A 25,410-nucleotide genomic window follows, 5' to 3' on the forward strand; every position below is an offset into this window, starting at 1 on the left:
CGCCCTGAATGCGGATATCGAATTCGTGCCATTGTAGCCTTTAATGCTGAACGCGTTCGAATCCTGGCGAGAACATCGGACAAAGTGTTGTTTATCCCCTCACAATGTTGGCGACATTTGCGCTGTACAGTGCCATACATTGTCATTTCAAAAATGTTTCCCAAAGAGGTGTCGCACTGCGGGACGCCATTCAGACTCAGCTATAAAAAAAGGTCCCTTATCATTGAGTTAAAATTTGAATTGAAAAGCACTCATTGATCTGTGAGAATTTACCCCTTCTCGGTTCCTGGTGGTAATGTTCTTTCTAAGGGTAATGTTCTCAATAGGGGAGGGACGGCACCTCAGACATTTCGATTGAAATATGGATATCAAATTCTTGCTGCACTTCCAAATCCCTTTCATTTGAGCCCCATATTGACATGGCCGGTAAATATGAACCGTTTGGAGGGTTTTTGGGGCTGGGGCGGCCACCGGCACTTTGCAATGAAAATAGATATAAAATTCATTCTTTATTCCCAACGGATATGGGGGGGGGGCGCCTCCACCCGATATCTAAAAGTTATATGGCCTATGTTTCCTTCCCGAAAAACGTACACAGTCTATGAAAATTTTAAGAAAATCGCTTCAGCCAAGCATCATATAGTCATAATGGGTTTAATGGGGTGGCGTGACCACCTATACTTCGATCTGATTTTGTATGCCACATTCGAAATCTTCTTCCGAATACGTTTCATTTGAGCCCCATATTGAAATGAACGTCCAATATGCCTGTTTGGTGAGTTTTGGGGTTGGAGCGGCCCGATGGGTAAATTTGCCATATTTGTAATCTACTCCCGAATACCTTTCATTTGAGTCCCATATTGGCATGAACTTCGAATATGTCTGTTTAGAGGAGTTTTTGGGTCGGGGAGGCCCGCTGGGAACTTGGACCCAAATTTTCTTATTGTACTCTCCAATACATTTCTTTTGATACCTATATTGTCCTGATCGGTTCACTTTTGATTTTGGGTTGTGTTTTTTTGGCATAAGGGGGAGGGTCCGTCCCCCTTCCGATACCGAAAAATTATATAGCCTATATTTCCCTCCAGACCAACCTACATAATATGCAAAAATTTCAAGAAAATCGGTTCTTCCATTATTCAGTCTATACGGAACAAACAAACCGAGTCCCATATACCCGTGATTATCTAATGTGTCCATTTTGAGCGTTTTTGTGGGGTGGGGTCACCCCCTATACTTCGACATGAATTTATATGCCAGATTCGTTATCTACTCCCGCATACTTTTCATTTGATACCCATATTGTGCTTATCGGCCCACTTTTGATTTTGGGTGATGTTTTTGGGGTAACGGTTGAGGGTCCGCCCCCTTCCGTTATCAATAAATTATAGAGCCTATTGCTACTTCCTGACCATATTCGTAATCTACTCCCGAATACCTTTCATTTGAGTCCCATATTGTCATAATCGTCAAATAAACCTATTTTTAGGGGTTCTGGGGCTGGGCGGTCCCCAGGTACTTGGACCCAAGTTTTATTATGAAATTCGTACTCTACTCTTGAATACCTTTCATTTGAATCCCATATTGTCCCGATCGGTCCACTTTTATTTTTGGGTAGTAAAGGGTGATTTTTTTGAGGTTAGGATTTTCATGCATTAGTATTTGACAGATCACGTGGGATTTCAGACATGGTGTCAAAGAGAAAGATGCTCAGTATGCTTTGACATTTCATCATGAATAGACTTACTAACGAGCAACGCTTGCAAATCATTGAATTTTATTACCAAAATCAGTGTTCGGTTCGAAATATGTTCAAATTTTGACAAATTTTGTTCAGCGATGAGGCTCATTTCTGGTTGAATGGCTACGTAAATAAGCAAAATTTCCGCATTTGGAGTGAAGAGCAACCAGAAGCCGTTCAAGAACTGCCCATGCATCCCGAAAAATGCACTGTTTGGTGTGGTTTGTACGCTGGTGGAATCATTGGACCGTATTTTTTCAAAGATGCTGTTGGACGCAACGTTACGGTGAATGAACACATTTCGAACCGAACACTGATTTTGGTAATAAAATTCAATGATTTGCAAGCGTTGCTCGTTAGTAAGTCTATTCATGATGAAATGTCAAAGCATACTGAGCATCTTTCTCTTTGACACCATGTCTGAAATCCCACGTGATCTGTCAAATACTAATGCATGAAAATCCTAACCTCAAAAAAATCACCCTTTACTTTTGGTGCAAGGGGGAGGGTCCGCCCCCCATCCGATATCAAAAAATTATATGGCCTATGTTTCCTTTCAGATCTGTGAAAATTTCAAAGAAATCGGTTCAGCCGTTTTTGAGTCTATACGGAACAAACAAATTTACAAACCCACAAACAAACATACAAACAAACAAACATACAAACAAACAAACAATCATACAAACAAACACAAATTGAATTTTATATATTAGATATTTCTATCTCTCTTTTCCCCTCTCTCCCTATCTCTCACAGGTTCAAGCTGTCTTCCCCACCATTGTTACCGGCAACATGGAGAAATATGTCACTGATGCTGCCTCATTTAGACCCGAGAGATGGCTTAAGCCCAGTCAAGGTGGTTTTGAGGGCAATCTTCATCCCTTCGCCTCCCTACCCTATGGCTATGGTGCGCGCATGTGTTTGGGTCGACGTTTTGCCGATCTGGAAATGCAAATACTTTTATCAAAACTTTTGCGTTCTTATAAATTGGAATACGAACATGAACCCCTAAACTATGCGGTGACATTTATGTATGCCCCAGAAGGACCCTTGAAGTTCAAGATGACCAAGTATTAATGTGTGTGCACATAAATATTTATTATTATTGTAATTAAGTTATTAAATGTTATTTTATTGTAGATTGATCATACATATCTATATATTTATCTTGTTATTTATGATATCATGTTTACAAATATTCAAATATAAAAAATACTTACGAATATTGTATAAAAAATATTTCGATCTAATTAAATGTAAAAAAATAAAATTTTGAGAAAAATTTTTATAAAAATCTGAAAACGTCAGATTTGTAATCGTTGTTCGTGGTTGCCATTTTTTTGAGAGAGGGAAAATTCATCTATAGGTAATCTATTGTCTGTGATTAAGAGGAAGCGTCCAGGATGCACTTATAAGGTGAGGTCATGCGAACAGCTGAGTACAATTTTTGTATACCCTATTGGGTTGCCCAAAAAGTAATTGCGGATTTTTCATATAGTCGGCGTTGACAACTTTTTTCACAGCTTGTGACTCTGTAATTGCATTCTTTCTTCTGTCAGTTATCAGCTGTTACTTTTAGCTTGCTTTAGAAAAAAAGTATAAAAAAAGGATATATTTGATTAAAAATCCGCAATTACTTTTTGGGCAACCCAATAATTTTGTCATTCTGTTTGTAACTACTCGAAATATTCAACTGAGACCCCTTAAAGTATATATATTCTTGATCGTCGTGACATTTTATGTCGATCTAGCCATGCCTGTCCGTCTGTATGTCGAAAGCACGCTAACTTTCGAAGGAGTAAAGCTAGCCGCTTGAAATTTTGCACAAATACTTCTTATTAGTGTAGGTCGATTGGGATTGTAAATGGGCCATATCGGTCCAGGTTTTGACATGGCTGTCATATAAACCGATCTTGGGTCTTGACTTCTTCAGCCTCTAGAGTGCGCAATTCTTGTCCGATTGGAATGAAATTTTGCACGACGTGTTTTGTTATGATATCCAACAACTTTGCCAAGTATGGTTCAAATCGGGCCATAACCTGATATAGCTGTCATATAAACCGACCTTGGGTCTTGACTTCTTTAGCCTCTAGAGAGCCCAATTCTTATCCGATTTGAATCAAATTTTGCACGACGTGTTTTGTTATAATATCCAACAACTTTGCCAAGTATGGTTCAAATCGGTTCATAACCTGATATAGCTGTCATATAAACAGATCTGGGGACTTGACTTCTTGAGCTTCTAGAGGGCGCAATGCCCATCCGATTTGGCTGAAATTTTGCATGACATATTTTATTCTTACTTTCAACCACGGTGTCAAATAAGGTTCAAACCGGTTCATAGCCTGATGTAGCTGCCATATAAACCGATCTTAGATCTTGACTTCTTGAGCCTCTAGAGGACGCAATTATTATCCGATTTGCCTGAAATGTACGACGTATGTTGGCCAGCAACATACGCCTTTATTATGGTCTGAATCGGTCTATAGCCTGATAAAGCTCCCATATAAATCGATCTATTTATTTTACTTCTTGAGTCCCCAAAGGGCGCAATTCTAAATCGAATTGGCTGACATTTTACACAGGTCTCCAACATATAATTTAATTGTGGTCCAAACCGGACCATATCTTGATATCGCTTTAATAGCAGAGAAAATCTTTTCTTATATCCTTTTTTGTCTAAGAAGAGATGCCGGGAAAAGAACTCGACAAATGCTATCCATGATGGAGGGTATATAAGATTCGGTCCGGCCGAACTTAGCACGCTTTTACTTGTTTTTGTTTTGATTTTCTCGTAAATCTATATGTCAAAGGCTTGATAACACAGCTGTGATTTTTCTCTAAAATCTTGAAGGGATGTTTTATTTGATCCGATATTTCACACATAAGCAACAAAACAGTGTTATAAGGATGGAAATTCAAATATGAAATACATTTGAAGAAGATAAGTAGTAAAACAAAGTATATTTATTTAACCACTTTGACATTTCAATTTACGTCACTTGCCACTCAAGGTAGTTTCGTTGTTGTTGTGCTAATGATGCTGCCTCCTAATTATACCATGGGTACCGCCAAAAATCTACCCTCAATGAAACTACCTTGATTGGCAAATGCCGTAAGTGCAAATGACAAAGTGGTTCTAGAAATAAATTAAGGCGGAGGTCTCACGCGAACAGCTGTTAACAGCCCGCCAGGTTTGATGGTATCATGCAAGATATAGTGACCCAGGCAGTATACCGCGCACAGCTGAGTACAACTCTTTTCTCACGAAGTGCACTATCTGTCAACGAGTTTTGGTTGTGTTTGTGCATTATAGTTAAAAACTATAACACACACAAACAAAAAAAATGGCGCCAACTAGTGATATACTCAAAATCAGGGTTGCACCAATTACTGATTTTTACAGATAGTGGCCAATTCCTCCTACCTGTTAAATTTGTCTTGGTATCATGGTACAATTGAGAGGTAGTGTCATTAAGAAAACACTACTCCCAACGTAGCTACCTTGAGTGGCAAATGCCGTAAATTGAAAAGTCAAAGTGGTTTCAGAAATCAACTTTGTTTTATAACTTAAACCCCGTTTACACTGCTCATTAAACCCGGATAAAAGGCTCTCGTCCGCTGGTTTTATAAAGGGAAAACAGATGATCGAGCCATTAAATACGGATTGAAAGAGCAGTGTACACAGGGTTTTATCTTCTTCAAATGTGTTTTATATTTGTATTTTTATCATTATAACACTGTTTTGTTGCTTATGTGTGAAATATCGTATGAAATAGAAAATCTTTTTAAGATTTTGGTAAAAATGACAACTGTGTTATCAATATCAAGCCTTTGACATTTAGATTTACTGAAAAATCAAAAAAAAAAAAAAAAACTGTTCGCATGACCTCACCTTATAAATTCATGAACGGTATTAAGATATCAGATTTTGTCTGCATTCTCTTTGTTATCTTCTTTCTTGCATATCTTCTGCTCATGTACGCACACACGCATACAAATTTCTTTGTGTATGTGGGCAAAACGTTGATCAACTTGATGACAAGATAGCAGATTGCACCATATGATTTGTGGTTGTTGCAGAAATGAGACCACCTTTAATTGTTTCACTCAGGCCGATTAAACAGAAAATTAAAACATTCGCTAGCGTAAAATGTCGTCAACAACATGTTTTCCCAAGAATTGAAACCTTTATTCTTCTTTATATTTGCTTAAGTTATATCTTTTTAATTCTTGCTATAATAATACCTATTGACGCCAGACGCTTTTGTTTATCCACTATAAGTTGACTTCGTTTTTTTTCACACAAAAAGTCGAATAATCGATTAGTCAAAAATCGATTTAGGAATCCCATATTATAGCATAGTTTTTGTTTGTGGTCTGTAAAAATTGCATTTTGTTTAATAAAAGAAGCTCAAAAGATTCCAACGTTCATTATAACATGTCGGAGGAAAGTAAAACCACAGAAATAAACGTGGGGCAAAGCAATACGCCGGCTTTGTTGGAAGACGAAAAGAAAGATGCTGAAAAAATGCCGGCTGAAGAAAATTCGCCAAGGTATGTATATTGGAAGCACTCTTAACTAGGACCATGGGGGTGTGAAGTAGATTTAGCACAGTTGGAGTGAACATTCATGAATTATAATAATTTCACACTTGAAATAACAAGGAATATTATATGATACCATTACCGCCACTCAAGACCCTTGCGTCCATAACCATACACACAAACCCATGTCGTACTACTACTGCAAGAGGAAACCAAAATTCTATTCTATACTTTGCATTTGGTTTTCATAAATGCGTACACACAAGACAAGAGTTGCTTTATTCCACCCAGTTTACAGTTATAAGAGCGATTAACAATTTGTTTGTTATTTCAGTGAAATACAACTTGCCAAAACTGGACAAGAGAGCAACGACACAGAAACTACTGCTGCCACGAACGATGAAAAGGCAGTTAAGACAGATGATGTAGGTCTAAGGACAGACATATCGGCTGAAGCAGTAGAAAATATAGATGTAAACAAGGAAGACTCAAATATAGAAGGACCTCAAGAAGCCGCCAAAAGTCCATCCTTGAGCCTAGATCTGAATATTGAAAATGATTTTTCTTTATCTAATGACAACGTTGAAACTCCCACATTGGATAATCTTTTGGAAGAGGAAAATTCTCAGACAACGAAATCTCCCATATTAGAAGCAATTGATATGGAGGCTAAATCTCCCGATAACGTTGACAATTCTACCTTGGATAATCTTTTAGAAGAGGAAAGTTCACAGACATCAAAATTGCCCATATTAAAAGCCACTGATATGGAGGCAAAATCTCCCGATAACGTTGACAATTCTACCTTGGATAATCTTTTAGAAGAGGAAAGTTCACAGACAGCAAAATCTCCCATATTAGAAGCAATTGATATGGAGGCCACATCTTCCATATTGGAAGCAACTGATATGGAAACCAAATCTCCCTTACTAGCCCCAGCTGATATGGCAGCCAAATCCCTTTTATTAGCAGCAACTGATATGGAGGCAATGGATGTGAAAAGTTCTTCTTCAGAAGTACCTGAAGAATCATTAAACAGTCCCGTTATGGATATAACAGAGAGTGAAGCTAAATCCAAAACTCCAGAACTTGAAACAATTCAAAGAGAAGTAGAAACTTTGGCGTCAAATACGGCTGCAGAAGAAAACATGGATAATAAAGATACTGAGGAAGTTCTCAAATCAACCCCACCGGAGGAAAATTTAGATTCCAATAGCCTTGATAAGTGTTTATTAGGAGAGGAATCCAATATTGATGATATAGAACTGGATGAAGAGAAAACCGAATCAGAAGCTTTGTTAAAGGAAAGTGATTTACCCATTGAGGATCTACCAGTTGGTAAGAACAAGGACTCTGCCACTTTGACCAAAGAGAGAAACGAAGAGAGTAGTAAAAATGATGTACCCACTGACTCCAAGATTGAAGAGGTCCAAAATTTGGATACTAGCAAAACAGCTAATAAGGAAGTAGCAATGGTTGGAGTTGCAGCCACAGAGAAAACTGCCAGTGAAGTTTCGAAATCGATCGAAAGCACCAAACCCATTAAGGACATTGCCGCTGACGGTGAGCCAAGCGCTGGTGATGTGGAAATTATGGATACTTGTGATAGCCAAGAATCCACAAATTTAGTTATAGACGAGACTTGTGACACAGCTGGGACTAGAGAGGAGAACGAGAGTCCAAGTATCAAGGCAGCGGAGGATGATGCGGATATGGTAATACAGGAAGATGTTGTTAAAAAGACCAAGAAAACCATAACCCTAGATGGGGAAATTGTGGACACTATTGAAACTGATGATCAAAGCAAGGACGAGCCACAAGTGAACGTTGATAGTAAAACTGAAACAAAAACTTTGGATGAGGGTAAAGATGATGATGTCATTACCATAGAACAACCGCATCCGATAATTGAAATCGATGATGAAGACGAAGAAGATGAGCCCACACCCTCAACTGCATCAAAATCCGAGAAAAATGCTGTTCAACCCATGGAGATAGAAGAGGACACCAGCCTGCCAACAACCACCACGAATAAAGAAAACTTTGTGGAGGATGACCTTTTGACTGTAGCTGCTGAGAAATCCTTGGAAGACATAGAAAAGGAAGAGCTACAGAAAAAATCCGAGGATCTCAGCCAAGAAGAGGAGGACGATGACACCACCGATGAAGTTTTCTATAACAAAGAATGCATCAACTATGAGTGCCCGCATAAACACAAACAATATTTCCGGGTACCTCAATTTGCCTTCAGCTATTTTAAGGTCAACAAAAAGAAATTTAAAACGCAATACATTTGTGCCGTATGCTATGATAAGGCTCTGGATATGTATGAGGTAGGAAGAGATGTTGTTATTAATAAGTCAAAAATATTTGAGAGATATTTTCTATTTAATTTTCAGGAATATTGTGGTTTGATAAGCGCCAAGCAACCTTTGCTTTTGGAAAACATTCCCAGTGGACGCCAAGAGTTTGTGGAAATCATTGACAGCAGCGACGAGGAGGATACCTCCGAAGTTTCCAAAGTGTTGGAGCCCACAAATCCTTCGTTCTCTAAAAGTGATTTGACCATTATTGAAAAGGAATTGCATGATACCATTAAATCTGTACTGGAACGTGTGGAGATACAAAACCAATTAACCTGGTCCAAGACCATATTGACCGAACGCCTAAAACGTTTGGAAAAGGAAACGGAATTTGTGGATACTGAGCTAAAATCTTTGCAAAGAAAAGCGGATAAAATGCATGAAGGTTTGTATTCGTGTCCCAAAATCAAGATACGTCAATTGCAGCCTTTGGATTTGAATAGTGGCAAGGCCATGACTCTAGATGGTACACAGTCCAATGATGTGCAGGTGAGTTATAGGCAGGAAATGTGGTAGTCTTTAAACTAAATGATGTTTTTTTTTTTATTTCTTAACACACAGTCAATACCGCCGGTGGGTGAGATCGAAAGGCCACCCATACAAATAAATGGAACTTATTATGCAGTCAAGAATAATGCCATAGCAAGTTGGGTGCCCTGCAAGATACTCGAACAAACCGAAGGTGGCTCCCTGGCACAGAAGAATGTCAAATATTATCGCATAAAATTCCTGAAATCTCAACATACCATGCTAAAAACAGTGCCGGCCAAATATTTGGCTTACTATGATCCTCCTTCGGTTAGATTGCCAATAGGTGAGTTTAAAAAATAATAGCCTAAGATTTTAATTCTAATCGTCTGTGTTTTTGTAAGGTACTCGCGTCATTGCCTATTTTGATGCCACTTCTCTGGCCAGAGGCAGAGAAAAAATCAATGTACAAAGCGCCTTTTATCCTGGTATTATTGCAGAGCCTCTTAAACCGAACAACAAATTCAGGTAAAACTCTAAAGTTTTTTGCTTCTGGTCCAGCTATATGTAAAAATTTATATTTTTTAGATATTTAATATTCTATGATGATGGCTACACCCAGTATGTCTACCACAAGGATGTGCGTTTGGTTTGCCTAGTCTCCGAGAATGTTTGGGAAGATGTGCATCCAGCTTCCAGAGACTTTATACAAAAGTACTTAACTCAGTATTCGATTAATCGCCCCATGGTGCAAACACAAAAGGGCCAATCCATGAATACCGAGTCCAATGGCTATTGGCTGCATGCTCGTGTGGTGGATATCGATTGCAGCTTGGTGCTTATGCAATTTGAAGGCAGCAAAAGTCATACAGAGTGGATTTATCGTGGTTCCCTAAGATTGGGACCGGTCTTCAAGGAATACCAAAAGACATTACAAAAGAATTCCAATTTACCTGTGTCCAGATTATCAAGAGTAGGTTATCAAGAATTTTTTCAATTAAACCAAAAAATAAAATTTGTCTTCTATAGCGCACAGAACCATTTATACGCTATACCGAAGATGAGGAGTCATCATCGCAGCAGCAACAACAACATCAACAGCAGCAGCAGCAACAACAAAATGAGAAAACCAATGAAACTAATCGAGCTGTGGCTCGCAAAACTTTTGGTCGCCCAGAATCAATGATGAATTCCTCACAACCACAATCACAGCAGGCGCCAGCACCGACGGTAAAACATTTGAATAACTCTACAATTTATGTGGAAGATGAAAATAAGCCCAAGGGAAAGGTAAACTAATTGGCAAGAGTCTTTAGTTGTATTATATCTAAAAATTAATTTTTTTGCTCTCCCTTCCTTTAGGTTGTTTACTATACCGCTAAGCGTAATTTGCCTCCTCGCAAATATAAGCCCCATCAATGTGGACCTTCGTGTCTCTACAGCATTACACACAATTTGAGTGCATACAGTCCGCTGTCGAAACCCCTACTCTCTGGCTGGGAACGTTTTATCTTGAGGCAGAAAATCAAAAAGGTTGTTACCTATCGTGCTCCCTGTGGCAAAATTTTGAGAAACATGAAGGAACTGCATCATTATTTGCGTCGCACCAACAACGTCTTGAATGTGGACAATTTTGATTTTAGTCATGAGACCAGTTGTTTGGCCGAATATGTCATTGAAAGTGCCATCATAACAAAGAGAGATATATCCATGGGTCAAGAGAAAATGGCCATACCTTTGGTGAATTATTATGACAACACTTTGCCACCCGAATGCAAATACTCTGCCAAAGTTATACCTACCGAGGGTGTTCACATCAATACAGATCCTGAATTCTTTGCGGGCTGTGATTGTGATGATGATTGTTCGGATAAATCGAAATGTTCCTGCTGGCAGCTGACCTTGGCTGGTGCTAAATATGGAAATCCCAATACGCCGCCTGAAGAGGTGGGCTATCAATACAAGCGTCTATTGGAGCATGTGCCCACCGGCATATACGAATGCAATCCACGTTGCAAATGCAAACAGAATTGTCTCAATCGTGTGGTTCAACATTCTTTGCAAATCAAATTGCAAGTCTTCAAAACTTCCAACAGAGGCTGGGGTTTGCGGTGCATCAATGATGTGCCGCGGGGCAGTTTTGTTTGTGTCTATGCGGGCCATTTATTGACAGAGGCCAAAGCCAATGAGGTTTGCAAAAGCTGATACACCTTAGAGGAATATGCGCTAATTTGTTTATGATTTTCTAGGGAGGTCAAGATGCTGGCGATGAATATTTTGCCGAATTGGATTACATTGAAGTGGCTGAACAAATCAAAGAGGGTTATGAATCAGAGGTAGAACCACCAGAACCAGAAGAAGAGGTGAAATCTCCCCCTTCATTATTTATAGGCAACCAAATTTTTTGATTTCTTTTTAATTTTGCATTTTCAGGAAGCCTATCTACCCGATCAAGATGACGATTTCACCCCTAGCAAATCATTTCTAACACGTTCCAAGAGAAACAGTTTGAGAACCTCACGTTTGGATGAGGACTCACAGGAAAGACAAGTTATAAACTTTAATCCCAATGCAGATATGAATGAAGATTCTGTAAGAGAGAAGTATGTACAAAATTTTTTTTCGCTAAACAAAAAGCTTGTATTCACCAAAAACTAAAATTACAGTTCAATACGCAAACTCTATGGCAAGGATGAGGCTTGCTATGTAATGGATGCAAAAATTTCTGGAAATTTGGGCCGTTATTTCAATGTAAGTCAACCATTGGCAACTGCTGCCTTGTACATAACTTGTCATTTAATATTTTTCTTTGCTTTTCAGCATTCGTGTGCCCCTAATATGTTTGTGCAGAATGTCTTTGTGGACACCCATGATTTACGTTTTCCTTGGGTAGCCTTCTTCGCTTCGTGTAATATTCGTGCTGGCACAGAATTAACCTGGAATTATAATTACGAAGTGGGTGTGGTGCCGGGCAAAGTTTTATATTGTCAATGTGGCGCAGCCAATTGTCGTTTACGTCTACTTTAAACCGAAACTAATTATACCAATCGAGTGAATTATTTTATTTTCTTTTGTGTTTATAATAAACATCTTAAATTTAATGGGAAATGCGTTTCTTTTGTTAACAAAATTGGTTTCAAAAGAGAAAATTCGAAAAACTAACATAGGGTACAGGGTTAACATATAGCATGTAGGTGCGGCTGGTAAGACTGTGTTGTTGTAATCACATTTTCATGTGGACGTAGCGATACTCGTCAAGCTCCTGTAGGTGAGCAAGCTCGTTGCGGTCCAAAGGACCGATCGCCGCGGGAACATAGTGGCCATTAGTTATTTAAAGGCGCCAATAACTCGTCTTGTCATATCGAGCATCATAGGCACTCAGTATTTGTGCAAAAGCCGGTGCCAAACCACCTCTCATTGAGACTCTTCACTCGATACCGCTGATCCTCCACGACTGCAGTTACAGCTACTCCGTATTCAGCATTCCACTATCCGCAAACTGTGGAAGCGCCCGGTAGCTCGCAGCTTAGCTTCTCGTGAACGCAATGAACAGCACACAGATCGGACATCGATGTTCCAGCCTACGTGGTGCCCACAGCTATCCCGTGCTGGGGTGAGCAGGTGAGTAAAATTAATTTCAATCGCATGGCAACCGGCTGTACTTGTCGAATTGACCCGATGGTGTCCTTCACTGGCAAGTGCTGTCTCCTTAGTGTACAACATATGCCACAACAACAACAGCAGGACACAGGATAAAAATGGGCAATACACAGTTTGAAACATTGAGCTCCGATTTATGTGGTGTTCATCCTTATCATGATAAGCTCAGCTAAGAGCTGACGGGCGCCTTCACAGATTGCGTTAGTGTGATGCTCCGTAGATATATGGAGTAGCTGCAATTGCAGTCGTGGACAATCAGCGACATCAAGTGGAGAATTTAAGAGAGACGACTGGCGCAACGGATCTTTCCTGAATACTAACCAAAATTGCAAATTCAAATTTGCCACTAAGGAACAGGGGCAAACTTCTCACATTTCAAAGAGTGCAGTCCAATTCAAGTTTTAATCTCAATGGTAAGGGACCTCCTTTTTATAGCCGAGTCCGAGAAGTTTTAAATGGCATAGTACCTCATATTTTTTTTTCTGATGGTCTCGCCATGATTCGAACCCAGGCGTTCAGCGTCATAGGCGGACATGCTAACCTCTGCGCTACCTAGGCCTGACCAATATATTTTCCAAAATAACCAATGTCCATCATGTTTCCTCGGCGAGCTTAGCTTGACAAAGATCGCTACCTCCACATGCAAATATGTGATTACAACATTACATGCCCAATCCATAACGCTCCAGATATTGGTGTGGAAACGTTAATTGCACATGTACTTACCGGAGACGCAGCAAGGTCATTAGTCCGATGACAGCATGCCCTTTGTAGCAACCGCACCAAAGATATTTTGTTTGTCGATCCACAATCAACCCATGATCATTCTTGTGCACAGACTTCTCCCCATCTCCAAATAAACTGCTACAACACCAATCACATTTTCTTAACAAACGTCTTCTTACACTTTAACAAATATAAATAATACGATTATTTTTGGCTTTTTAATAGCTTAACTGTTTGATAGTTTAAAATTCTTTTTCAACAAATTTTTTTTACTTTCGAGGTTTTTTGTTGATCTGGCATCACCAACGATATATGACATCTGTGCAAGTTATCGATAAATTCAAACATAAACTGTCATCTCTAATTTTCCCCATCTATTAACAATACAACAACGGAGAAAAACAAGGTCCAGGAATCTAATTCAACTTATTTGAGAGCAAATAAAATCGTAAATATGAATCCCAACATGAATATGCACGCCATGCCACAACAGCAACAACAAATGGGAGCCGTTGGACAAGGTGGTCCTGTTGGTGTTCCACCCAATGCCATGATGCAGCAATCGCCACTCATGCAATCATCACCACAACAGCCCCAACAAATGGTCTCCCAACAGCAGCAGCAGCAACAACAACAACAACAGCAGCAACAAATGTCCCAAAATCAAGCTCAGCAGCAACAACAACAACAGCAGCAGCAGCAACAACAAGCCGAGAAAATTGACAATATTTCCAAAGTCAAAAGTTTATATATGCCCATGCGTGAATCTCTACTAATGACCTTCCGTGGTGCGGCATTCACTTTGCAGCAAAATAATATGGCAGACAATCTCAAGCGAGACACAATGGTGAATTCGGCACGCTTTGATAAATACTTGGAGGAATTCTATGCATATTGTGATCAAATTGAAATGAATCTCAAAACAGCCATACAATGCATGCAACAATTCTCTTCGGCACAAAAATATCTTCCAGGCGCTGTCACCGCTTTGAGAACTGAACCTTATTTGCAAGAAAATCCCTCGGGACCCATGCCATATCCCACATTCTTGAATACGGTGCGTGTACATGTACAATCTACCAAAGATTTGCGTGATACTCTCATTAGTGCCTCGCAGAATATATCACAAGCCGATTGATGATGATTTGACATGGATTGAGAAATTCTTTGAGCCAATATTTTTAAAAATAATAAAGGAAAGAACAATTCATGGTTACTTAACGTACATACATAAATATATATATTTTATAAGAAATAATGAAAAAAAACAAGTTTTTCAGATGTAGCTTAGACTGTATAAGATTTAAAAAAGTATATCCTAAATGTTTTTGTAGTGTTAAGCTTGAGCTCAGTCTTCTTCAGCGGCTTCTTGCTCAGCTATCTTTTGTAAGCGTACTTTGAATAAATTATCATCTTTCAAATGTTTTTGTTCAACAAAGTTTTTATTACCACATCCTGCCACGGGACATCTTAAACGTTTATTGATCTGTATGGCTTCCAGAATATGGCTCTTCTCATAATGGTGACCACATTGAGTATTGCGTACTGGATTTTTCATTCTTTGTTTGGTTAGAGGATCAAAAACATTGATTTCACTCTCCATAACAAATTCATCACATTCCACGCGCCCCGCATCGCCGTCTTGCAGACTCTGCATTTGTGTTATTTGATCACGAAAGCTCTTATATTCTGATGAATTTTTGGGATTGTATTTCTTTGCTTCCAATTTACTAACTTGATTGTTGTATTCTTTAGCAAAATCATCAATGGTACGAGATTCTTTGGCTGCTTCTAATGCCTCATCGTGACGTTTGGCAGTTTCATTAATTTGACTTAATTTGGCCGCCAATTCAAGGTATTTTTCGGTGTTATGAGTTTCTGTGGGAAATGAGGGAAAAAAGAGAGTTGGTCAATGTATTGCCAAGAAAGATAAGTAAAACAAAGGTTTCCCAAGACCTATGTAATACAAATTTATTCATAAACATTTCATTAAGGAACAGTGGCAAACTTCTGTGCTGTCCGATTCAAGTTTATAACTCAATAATGAGGGACCTCCTTTTTATAGTCGAATACGAACGGAGTGCCGCAGTGCGACACCTCTATGGGGAGATGTTTTTACATGGCATAGTACCACACAAATGTTGCAAGTATTAGGAACGGATAACCACCGCTGAAAACTACTTCTTGCCAGGCCTATAGGGCTAGTAAAATTTGCAGTTCCTACAGTATAAATAAACTACATGAGAATGGGTGGTCAATCTCATCCTAATGACCCTTTAGTACCATATTTCTTAAGATGTGGTCTACTGTAAAGTCACTCTCAAACCCCAGAGAAAAGATCATAAGCATAACAAGCCCATTGTCTGGCGGGCGCTTCTGGTGTCCTTAACCCACTCCAAGATGCATATCAGTGCTTATGGATAGGACTCCATTGACTTTTGGCGACGTAGCTGGTGACTGTTTCGAAGTAATGCCCCAGAACAATCGGAACTCATCCTTCTTCATCCTTTTCAAGTTGTAAAATGGATTCCTTAATATGAACATGTTGCACTGAAAAGGCAACGGAAACATTTTCCGGGCAACCGAAATGAATTCAACGTTACCAAGACCGCTATAATGAAAGCTACTGCCTTTGCAGATAATCTGGTATGATGCAGGATGGTTGTTGTTGTTGTAACAACAATTTCATGTGGAGGTGGCGATCCTAGTCAAGCTCCTGTAGGTGACCAAGCTCGTTCCGGTCCAAAAACCAATTGCCGCGGAAACATGGCTGCCATTGGTTATTTAAAGGCGCCAATAACTCGCCTTTTCATATCGAGCATCGTAGGCACTCAGTATTTTTGCAAGAGCCGGTGCCACCCGACCTCTCACTAAGACTCTCCACTCGATACCGCAGATTATTCGCGACTGCAGTTACAGGTAATCCAGATGGAGCATTCCGCAACCTGTGGACGCGTCCGGTAGCTCGCAGCTAGGCTTGTCGTGACAGCAATGAACACCACACAGATCGGACTTTAGTGTTCTAGCCTGTGTGGTGCTCACAACTATCCCGTGCCGGAATGCAGCATGGTGGAATTCTTAGTTCATGGAATTTAAAAAAAAAATTAGACATTTTCCTAGAGATATAGCACTTACCTGGGTCACCATAAGTTAAAGCCAAATGATAGGTCTCCAATAAGCATTGTCGAGCATTTTCCAAATCTGTCTTTAATTGAACATTCATTTTTGCAGATATCTTATCTGTTTGCGCAAAATTTTGAAATAGCTTTTATTTGTGAATGAATTTGTGAAATTCTTTAAAGCAAGCGGCGGCAATTGTTTTGCTTCTTCTTCTTCTGTTTACACACTTACACATCCCCCCCACAACCCTCACATACACTTTTACACACTCGTTAGAGGCATAGAACATCGAAACAAATATCAGCTGACATTCGATAACAAAGTTAAAAATGTAAAAAAAATTATAGAGAGCTAATGTGTAGGTGGCAATTTTAAATCATAATCCTTTTTTGTTTAGCTTTAGCAACACATTAATATATAGAAATGAGCTATTTGCTATATTCTCCCGGGCCATTTTGTAAATAAAATATCGATTACTATGCGACCGGCCAGCGATAACCAAACAACAACAAACAGCTGTTATAATTGACGATGGCAGCTGTTGTTGTCATATATTTGTTCAAACACTTTACCATATTCACCTGCACCGTAAGCAAGTTCTTAAAATTAAGCAAATATCCTTGAATATACTCCTACCTGGGCTATGTTTAATCCAAAAAACTATGAGTATGACTGCACTAGCAAGTGCCGTTTGCGCAGCCATGGTAATGCCATCACCTCTGCATTGACCAAACGTTCGATGAATGATGAGAAGCTATCTGCCTATTTGGCCAAGACATGCTGCAATTTCGCCGATATTGTGGACGATTTGGTAGGTGTTTGTTGTGAAATTGTTATAGTTTGTCTATAAATAAACTATTGTTTAATATTTAGGGTCGATCTGCTGTTCACATGTCCGCATCGGTGGATCGTTATGATATACTGGAATGGTTATTGAATCAAGGCGCTATCATAAGTGGCCGAGATTTTGAATCGGGCAGTACACCTTTGCATCGTGCAATATTTTATGGCTGCATTGATTGTGCTGTATTATTGTTGCGCTATGGTGCCAGTCTGGATATACTAGATGAGGATACACGTTCGCCGTTACAGCAAGTTTGCCGGTTGGGCGATTTTCCCAAAAGACATTCGGTGTAAGTGGGCAAGGTTTTTGTTTATATCTTAACATAAGCTCATGTCCCCAGGAGTATGAAAATAAAGTCAGGCTGTGTGGTATTGGTGTTTCTAGGTCTCTGGAAAACCTTTAAAAATTTGCAAAATTTCAGCCAAATAGGCTAGAAATTACGCGGTTTGGAGGTAAAAAAAAGTTAAATCTGGAGATAAGATCAAAAGGTTATGGTTACCAATTCGAACCCTACATGCTATGGATGTTGAAAGTCATAGTGGAAGTGGAAAATGACAACATTTTGGCTAAATTGTATAAAGTTGCTGTTTCTAGGGGCTGAAAAAAAAAAAAAAAAAATAAATAAAGAGAAGGCTTTATGTTGTAGCCACATTACATGTGGAGGAAGCTCCACCTCGTCGTCGTCCTCGTCAATTTCCTAAATATGAGTAAGTTCGTTCCTGTCGATAGGACCGATAGCTGCGGGAAGGTGATGGACATTGGTTATTTAAAGGCGCCAAAAAACTCGCCTTGTCATATCGAGCATCATAGACATTCAGCATTTAAGCAAGAGCCGGTGCCGCCCGGCCTCTCACTGAGACTCTCCCCTCGATATTGCTGATTGTCCGCGTCTGCAGTTACATCTACTCCGTATACAAAGCATCCCAATATCCGCAACCTGTGGTAGCGCCCGGTAGCTATCAACTGAGCTTCTCGTGATAACTACATATGACCAGCAAACAAATAGGTGTACAAAGCAACCCACTATCCGCAACCTGTGGTAGCGCCCGGTAGCTATCAACTGAGCTTCTCGAGATAATTACATATGACCAGCACACAAGTCGGATCTCAAAGTTCCAGGCTGTGTAATATTGTAGTGTTCATAGTTATACCGTGCCGGGATTTATATTGAATCTGGTTTGGACCCAAGTAAGGTGGGAATGGGTATAAAAAATATATTTTTTTTTTTATTTTTGTATTTTAGCCTAAATTTCAATTATAAAAACCCTAACACAATTTTTTCGCAAATTTCTAACCCTTACCATTTCAGACCTCCTAATAATGAGTTGCTGGTATGGGGCTCCAATAAAAACTACAACTTGGGTGTCAACAATGACCAAGGCACAGACCATGTACCCCAAATGTTGGATTTTTTTCGCAAAGAGCAAATATCTATACAAACAGTGGCTTTGGGAGCCTATCATAGCTTATTTTTGGATAAGAAATCTCATCTTTATACGGTGGGTCATGGCAAGGGTGGACGTTTGGGTAATGATAACAAAATAATAATTTTTACTTATGTACCAATTTCGTTAACTAAAACCATTTTCTTTTTAGGCATTGGCAATGAGAACACTTTAAGCACTCCCAAAAGAGTTAAAATTACTTTAAAAAATGCCGGTGAAGAGATTACATGCATCAGTGTTTCGCGTAAACATTCATTGGTGCTGACAAATCGTTCATTGGTTTTTTCCTGCGGCCTCAATGAAGATCATCAACTGGGGGTACGTGATGCCGGAGGCAAACTATTAAATTTCAAAGAAGTGGTCTCCTTAAGGGACCAAGGAGCTGAGGGCTTGCAAAAAGTCATAGCCAGAGATATGCACTCATTGGCCTATTCGGAGAAATGTATTTTTGTGTGGGGCACTAATTCGGGTCAAATGGGCTTTGATGCCAACACCAAAAATGTTACTGTGCCAAAAATGGTAAATATCGTTATATGTTTGAAGAAGTCAACTTATAATTAATGTGTTCATCATCATAAAAAACAGATGAAATTGCCACCCAAATCAAACATACAATTTGTGGAAGCCAACAATGCGGCCACAGTGGTAGTGACAAAGGATAATAACATCATATTATTTCATAACTATAAAATGAAAGTCATTAAAGCACCCAAGTAAGTTAGAAATCAAAAATAACCACATTTGTTTTGGATATTAAATATTTTCTTGCTTTCCGCAGCTATGAATCCCTGAAAAGCATAGCAGTGGTTGAAGGTGAAAACTCAAAATCAGACAAAGGAAGTGCTAGTGCTCTTAAGCTATTGGTGTTAACACAAACCAATGTGGTTTTCCTGTGGTATCAATTAACACAAAACTTTTACAGGTCTGTTAGTTTTAGGAAATTCATTTAAAATATTTTTCAAAAAAATTTTTTTTCTTTTACAGATGTTCCTTTTCTCCTATTCGTCTGAAGCAAATCGATAAAATTTTCTATAGAGGCAATCAAATGCTTATACTCTCACAAGGCGATGTCTATAGAGGGAAATGTCAACAGGTGCCATTGCCACAATACTACAACAACAGTGAGACCTCCAGCCAATCCAAGGATTTGGGAAATATATGGTCCCGCAGTGACTATCGTTCTTCGGAAATGGCCAAAGATTTTATGATACGCATTGATCTGCAACATATCCTACAAATCGATCGTGCTGTTGACATCTTTTGTGATGATGATTTTGCTTCATTTGCCTGCCTACAAGAATCTTCCATGAAATATTTCAAATTACCCGCCTTAAATCCTGAAGAATATACTTTCAAGAAATTATATCATGATGTGTCGGAATATGATGCCATACATGATATAGTTTTTCATGTGGATAGTGAAAAGTTTCCAGCGCATAAGTTTCTAATACATGCCAGAGCATCTGGTTTAAAGGAGTTGATTTCATCATATCAAGATAAGGATATCTATTTAAATATGCAACTATTGACGGGGAAAATGTTTGAGATAATGTTGAAATTTATTTATTCCAATTACCTGCCTAACGAACAAGGTATGTAAAGAGTTTCTCTTTCCATCTCTCTATCGGTCCTTCATTTCAATATAATTTCAGATTTGGAAGATATACAAAGAAGTTTACACACAGATGCCCCCTCCGATTTGGATGAAGTTTGTCAAATCTTTTTAAATTTTGTGGAACAATTTCATATCAATAACTTGGCTAATTATTTGAAATAGTAAGTACTCGAAAAGCAAATCTTTAGAAAACACTACAAATTTAGTCAAAATTTTAATTTTTATAGAAAATTTTTTGTCAAAATTGGATTTTTAGAAAAATGTCTGTACAATCGTATATTGTTCGGCTGCAGACCGTAGGGTTTTCTGTTTCTTTTACAAATAGAACCCAAAAACTTTACTTTAAAAGTTAGGCAGAAAAAGGCGTGTGCCTAGTTTGGCAGATCCTACCGATGAGCTTGGTGTGGTGCCAAACGAAATCGCGATCTAGGAAACCAGGCAATGTATTGCTGCATTTTCTGCTATTATTTTTTAAAAATAAGGTTTTTATATTTTTCTATTAGTAATAAAGATAGAGAATCCTACAGGTTGCAACGGGTCCATATCCGATTGTATGAATTATTTCAAGACCGAAAAAATAAAGCGCAAAATGTGTGAATGAATCACTCCGTAAATAGTGTCGGTTGCAATATGTTGCGACGATTGTTTGGAGTGGCAGTTGGGAAAGTGCGTTTTGTTTGAATAGTTGGATGTCTTTATATGGTGGACATATATGAGGTGGTGCTGTTTTCTTTCTTGCTGGGTTGGAAAAAGAAAATAATCTTAAGAGCATAGTTTCAACCCAGAGGACATATCTTTATTTGACAAATCCTACTGATGAGTTTGGTGGTACCAAACCAATCGCGATCTGGGAAACCAGTCAAATGCTATTACAAAGCCTAAACCCATGTTCTGCCTAACTTTTAAAAGGTTTGTTTAGTTCTTCTATAGAAACAGAGAACTCTTCGGTCTGCAGCCGTGCCATATCCGATTGTATACAAATGGATTTTCATAGAAAATTTTGTCAAATTTCGATTTTTAGAAAAATTTTCGTCGAAATTTGTTTTTCAAAGCTCATTACGACAAAATTTGTTTCCTTAAATTTTTTTTTTGTCAAAATTGATTTTCATAGTAATTTTTTCCAAAATTTATTTATTAAAGCTTTAACAAATTTCCACAGAAAATTTCGTCAAAATTCGATTTATAAAAGAAATTAACTTAATTTAGGTTTTACAGACCTAAACATTAAAATTTTGTTTTCCAAATTTGGGGCTGGGGCGGAACTCCACCCTAAACAAAATTTTAATTTTTAGGCTGTAAGAGGCCAAAAAAAAAATTCGCTTGAATCGTATAACCCATCTCCAAAATTTGGCGTTTTTGAAAATTATGTCAAACGAGACCCTTCCTTCCCTTCTTCAGATATCAACTGTTGAACTGTTGAAATTTCAGGAATATAGACCGATTCGCCGATTAAGGGTCCTAGGCCCAAAAAAGCCACATTTATTATCCGATTTTCCTGAAATTTGGGACAGTCAGTTGTGTTAGACCAGTCGACATCCTTCTTCAATTTGACCTAGATCGGTTCTGGTTTTAGGTCCATAAAATCTACATTTATTATCCGATTTTCCTGAAATTTGGGACAGTGAGTTGTGTAAGACCAGTCGACATCCTTCTTCAATTTGGCCTAGATCGGTTCTGGTTTTAGGTCCATAAAATCTACATTTATTATCGGTTTTGCTGAAATTTATGACAGTGAGTTGAGTTAAGCCAGTCGACATCCTTCTTCAATTTGGCCCAGATCGGTCCAGATTTGCTGCCATATAGGCCGACCTCTCGGTTTAAGGTTTTGGGCCATAAAAGGCGCATTTAGTGACCGATTTTGCCAAAATTTGGGACAGTGAGTTGTCCTTCCACATCTTTCTGCAATTTGGTCCAGATCGGTTCAGTTTTGGATATAGCTGCCATATAGACGGATCTCTCGATTTAAAGTTTTGGACCAATAAAAGGCATATTTATTATCCGATGTCGCCAAAATTTGGGACAGTGAGTTATGTTAGGGCCTTCGATATCTTTCTGCAATATGGCCCAGATCGGTCCAGATTTGGATGTAGTTGCCATATAGACCGATCTCTCGATTTAAGGTCTTGGGACATAAAAGGCGCAAATTTGGGACGTCGAGTTGTGTTATTTCTGTAATTTGGCTCAGATCGGTCAAAATTTGAATATAGCAGTCATATAAACCGATCTTTAGATTTAAAGTCATTGGGCCCATAAAAGGCGCATTTATTGTCCGATTTCGCCGAAATTTGGAACAATGAGGTGAGTTAGGTCCCTTACCATTCTTTTTTAATTTGGCTCAGATCGGTCTAAATATGGATATAGCTGCCATATAGACCGATCTCTCGATTTAAGGTCTTGGTTCCATAAAAGGCGCAATTATTGTCCGATTTCGCCGAAATTTGGAACAGTGAGTTGTGCTAGGTCCTTCAACATACTTCCTTAAAAAACTTTATTTAAAAAAAAAATTCATTGAAATTTAATTTTTACTCAAAATTTCGTTCAAATTGAATTTTCATTTTCATGAATTTGTTCATACAACATTTTTTTTTATTTGTTTTCTTCTTCCAGCTATTTACAACAACGTCCGTTTTACTTACCCCATATTGTGGACAAGTCCAAGTATCGCTTTAATCGCCTGAAACTAACCGATTTTCCCAACCTCTATGACATTCGCATTATATGTGAGAATAACATTGAACTACCTGCCCATAAATGTGTTCTAGTTGCCCGCCTAGAATATTTTGAAATGATGTTCACCCACACCTGGGCCGAACAGACAACCATCAATTTAACCACTGTACCCTATGAGTATATGTTGGCCATTGTGGAGTTTCTGTATAGTTTGGACGTGGAGCATTTTCGCAAACAACAGCATCGGGAAACATTTCTCTACAACATGATTGTGTTCTGTGATCAATTTTTCATTGAGAGGCTACGTAAGGTATGTGAGAATTTACTCTTGGACAAAATATCGGTGAGGAAATGTGGTGATATGTTGGAATTTGCCACTATGTACAACTGTGAGATTATGAAAAAGGGTTGTTTGGATTTCATATGCCAGAATCTGGCTCGAGTGTTGCTACAAAAGAGCCTGTATAATTGTGAACCAGAGGCTATTAAATGCATCAATAACCACTACCGCGGCGTGTTTAAAGATGTTTTTGACTATCGTATGATTACGCCGAATTCCGAGGCTGTAGATGATGAATGTCTATTGAGTTTTGTGGATGACTTCCAAGTTGACCTGTTCTATCGCATGGTCGAAGAAGAGCAATTGAAGTATAAATCCTTGAATAAATCCAAATCTAAGGTAGATGGTAAAACCAAACACAGCAGTACTAGACAATATGAGCGCGAGGCCATAACCTCAATGATGGAAACTATGAATATAACGGAAAATAAGGAAAAGGAAAAGAATGTGGAGAAGTCGCAAGCCGTTAAAGACGCTGAAGCGGCAGCACAAAAACTGCAATCGGAAGCTAAATCCTGGATGAAGGTGGTGGATAAAAAGGATCAGAAGAAAAAGCTAGCTCCAGCGGAGACTGCCGTAAAAACCAATGAAATACTCAAAAAAGAAACCTCAACTACCAGCAATGCATTTATCACGCTAAATAAAACGGGGGATACAATGCCAACTAGCCCTATTAAGGCCAGCACTCCCGAGAAAGATTTTGACAATACCCCCTCTACGCCAGGTTCAGCCGCTAAGGCGGTCTACAATTTTAATCTAGCCGATTTGGCCACTTCGCCCAGAGAGAAGCTATCACAAAAGCAGCGTAAACGTTTGTCGTCAGAAAGTTCAAATATGACTTCCTGGAGGGCTCCCGCTACCAACAATGAAACTAAGCCTATAGCTGTTCCCCAAAATGCCTGGGGTGTAGTACCGGCAGCTGGGCTACAATCGCCTACCAATCTTGCCTTGGATTTTGATGCACCCACTGGCAGCTCTCAAGATCCCACCTCATTTGCCAATATGATGAGAAGTAATAACACCAAGGCAGCCTCAGCTACCTCTCCCTCAACCTCAAACAATAGTTTCACACAAATTTTGGCCGAAGAAAAACGTCAAAAAGAGTATTATGAGCGGGTGCGCAATAAATCGTTGGCCTTAACACAAATTGAAGAACAGGCCATAGCTGAATTGAAGGAGTTTTACAATGTCGACAATGTGGTTGACGAGATCATAACAATACAACGAAAGCCAGTGGCGAATACCATAAATTTTGCCATATGGCAAAGGAATTGAGAGGAAGCCATCAAGGAGAAAGAAGGTAAAATTATTTTTTAAGTAACCACCTAAATATTTTGCATTATTAAATAGGGCTCTCTTAGCTTTGGGTGATACTTAAATTTAGCAGAGGAAGAGAAGAAATTATTTTTTTTAAGTTTTTCGAATGACATTTCTTGAGTGTCCTTGCTAAATGTTGTTCACTTATTTTATATTCCTCTTAAATTGAAAGAAACAAGCAAAAGTTCCAATATGAGGGATATACTCAATTTCGTTCAATCTATGGTTTTGACTTGTAGATTTATAATTTGAACAAGCTCATAAGACAGCTTTTGTTTAATTTTTTAATGTGCAAAAACTTTTTTAAAGTTTTTGAGCTGTACGCTCAAGCAGTGTTTCTTAAATTTTTTGATGAGATAAAATATTTTCACTATATTCGACAACAAGCATTTTTTTGATAGATTTTAAAATCGCTGTAGACCAGCATCACAGACAGACTACTATTACATTACTGAAATGTATAACAAACACACAATGACATCAGCTTTTTTCATATCGGCTTAGGTAAATAATGATTTTTTAAGTCGTTTTTATTATTTTTTTAATTTTAACA

At 38.6% G+C, this 25,410-nt stretch overlaps 5 protein-coding genes across 6 annotated transcripts in view; 4 read left to right on the plus strand and 1 right to left on the minus strand.

The window, feature by feature from the left end:
• The window catches only part of LOC106082651 (probable cytochrome P450 301a1, mitochondrial), a 59,449-nt gene extending 56,626 nt beyond the window's left edge, over window positions 1-2,823 (plus strand). For both annotated transcript variants that reach the window (XM_013245285.2, XM_013245283.2), the window contains exon 8: window positions 2,498-2,823. In XM_013245285.2, coding sequence (XP_013100739.2) covers window positions 2,498-2,818 — 321 coding nt within the window. In that variant the 3' untranslated portion in view covers window positions 2,819-2,823. The remainder of the gene's footprint in view (window positions 1-2,497) is intronic.
• Window positions 2,824-6,096: 3,273 nt separating this feature from the next.
• Window positions 6,097-12,221, plus strand: LOC106082649 (histone-lysine N-methyltransferase eggless). Its single transcript, XM_013245277.2, has 12 exons — window positions 6,097-6,298; window positions 6,624-8,622; window positions 8,689-9,141; window positions 9,214-9,466; window positions 9,525-9,648; window positions 9,709-10,093; window positions 10,150-10,410; window positions 10,483-11,310; window positions 11,370-11,483; window positions 11,554-11,723; window positions 11,787-11,871; window positions 11,941-12,221. Exons 1-12 carry the CDS (start codon window positions 6,183-6,185, stop codon window positions 12,145-12,147), a joined length of 4,995 nt encoding a protein of 1,664 aa, XP_013100731.2. The 5' UTR covers window positions 6,097-6,182; the 3' UTR covers window positions 12,148-12,221.
• A 1,667-nt stretch (window positions 12,222-13,888) lies between these two features.
• On the plus strand, window positions 13,889-14,931 carry LOC106082642 (mediator of RNA polymerase II transcription subunit 29). The gene has a single exon (XM_013245270.2). The coding sequence runs from the start codon at window positions 13,961-13,963 to the stop codon at window positions 14,642-14,644; it is 684 nt and encodes a 227-aa protein (XP_013100724.1). The 5' UTR covers window positions 13,889-13,960; the 3' UTR covers window positions 14,645-14,931.
• On the minus strand, window positions 14,855-16,850 carry LOC106082643 (E3 SUMO-protein ligase NSE2). The gene is made up of 2 exons (XM_013245271.2): window positions 16,642-16,850; window positions 14,855-15,384 (listed from the first exon to the last, which is right to left on the minus strand). The coding sequence occupies exons 1-2, from the start codon at window positions 16,727-16,729 to the stop codon at window positions 14,855-14,857; spliced, it is 618 nt and encodes a 205-aa protein (XP_013100725.2). The 5' UTR covers window positions 16,730-16,850.
• Window positions 16,851-17,177: 327 nt separating this feature from the next.
• LOC106082654 (inhibitor of Bruton tyrosine kinase) lies at window positions 17,178-25,181 on the plus strand. The gene is made up of 9 exons (XM_013245296.2): window positions 17,178-17,437; window positions 17,500-17,759; window positions 18,780-18,997; window positions 19,067-19,434; window positions 19,501-19,628; window positions 19,694-19,837; window positions 19,900-20,507; window positions 20,568-20,691; window positions 23,138-25,181. Exons 1-9 carry the CDS (start codon window positions 17,270-17,272, stop codon window positions 24,813-24,815), a joined length of 3,696 nt encoding a protein of 1,231 aa, XP_013100750.2. The 5' UTR covers window positions 17,178-17,269; the 3' UTR covers window positions 24,816-25,181.
• Window positions 25,182-25,410: the final 229 nt, after the last annotated feature.

Source organism: Stomoxys calcitrans, chromosome 5, assembly GCF_963082655.1.
Source record: "Stomoxys calcitrans chromosome 5, idStoCalc2.1, whole genome shotgun sequence".
Lineage (NCBI taxonomy): Eukaryota > Metazoa > Arthropoda > Insecta > Diptera > Muscidae > Stomoxys > Stomoxys calcitrans.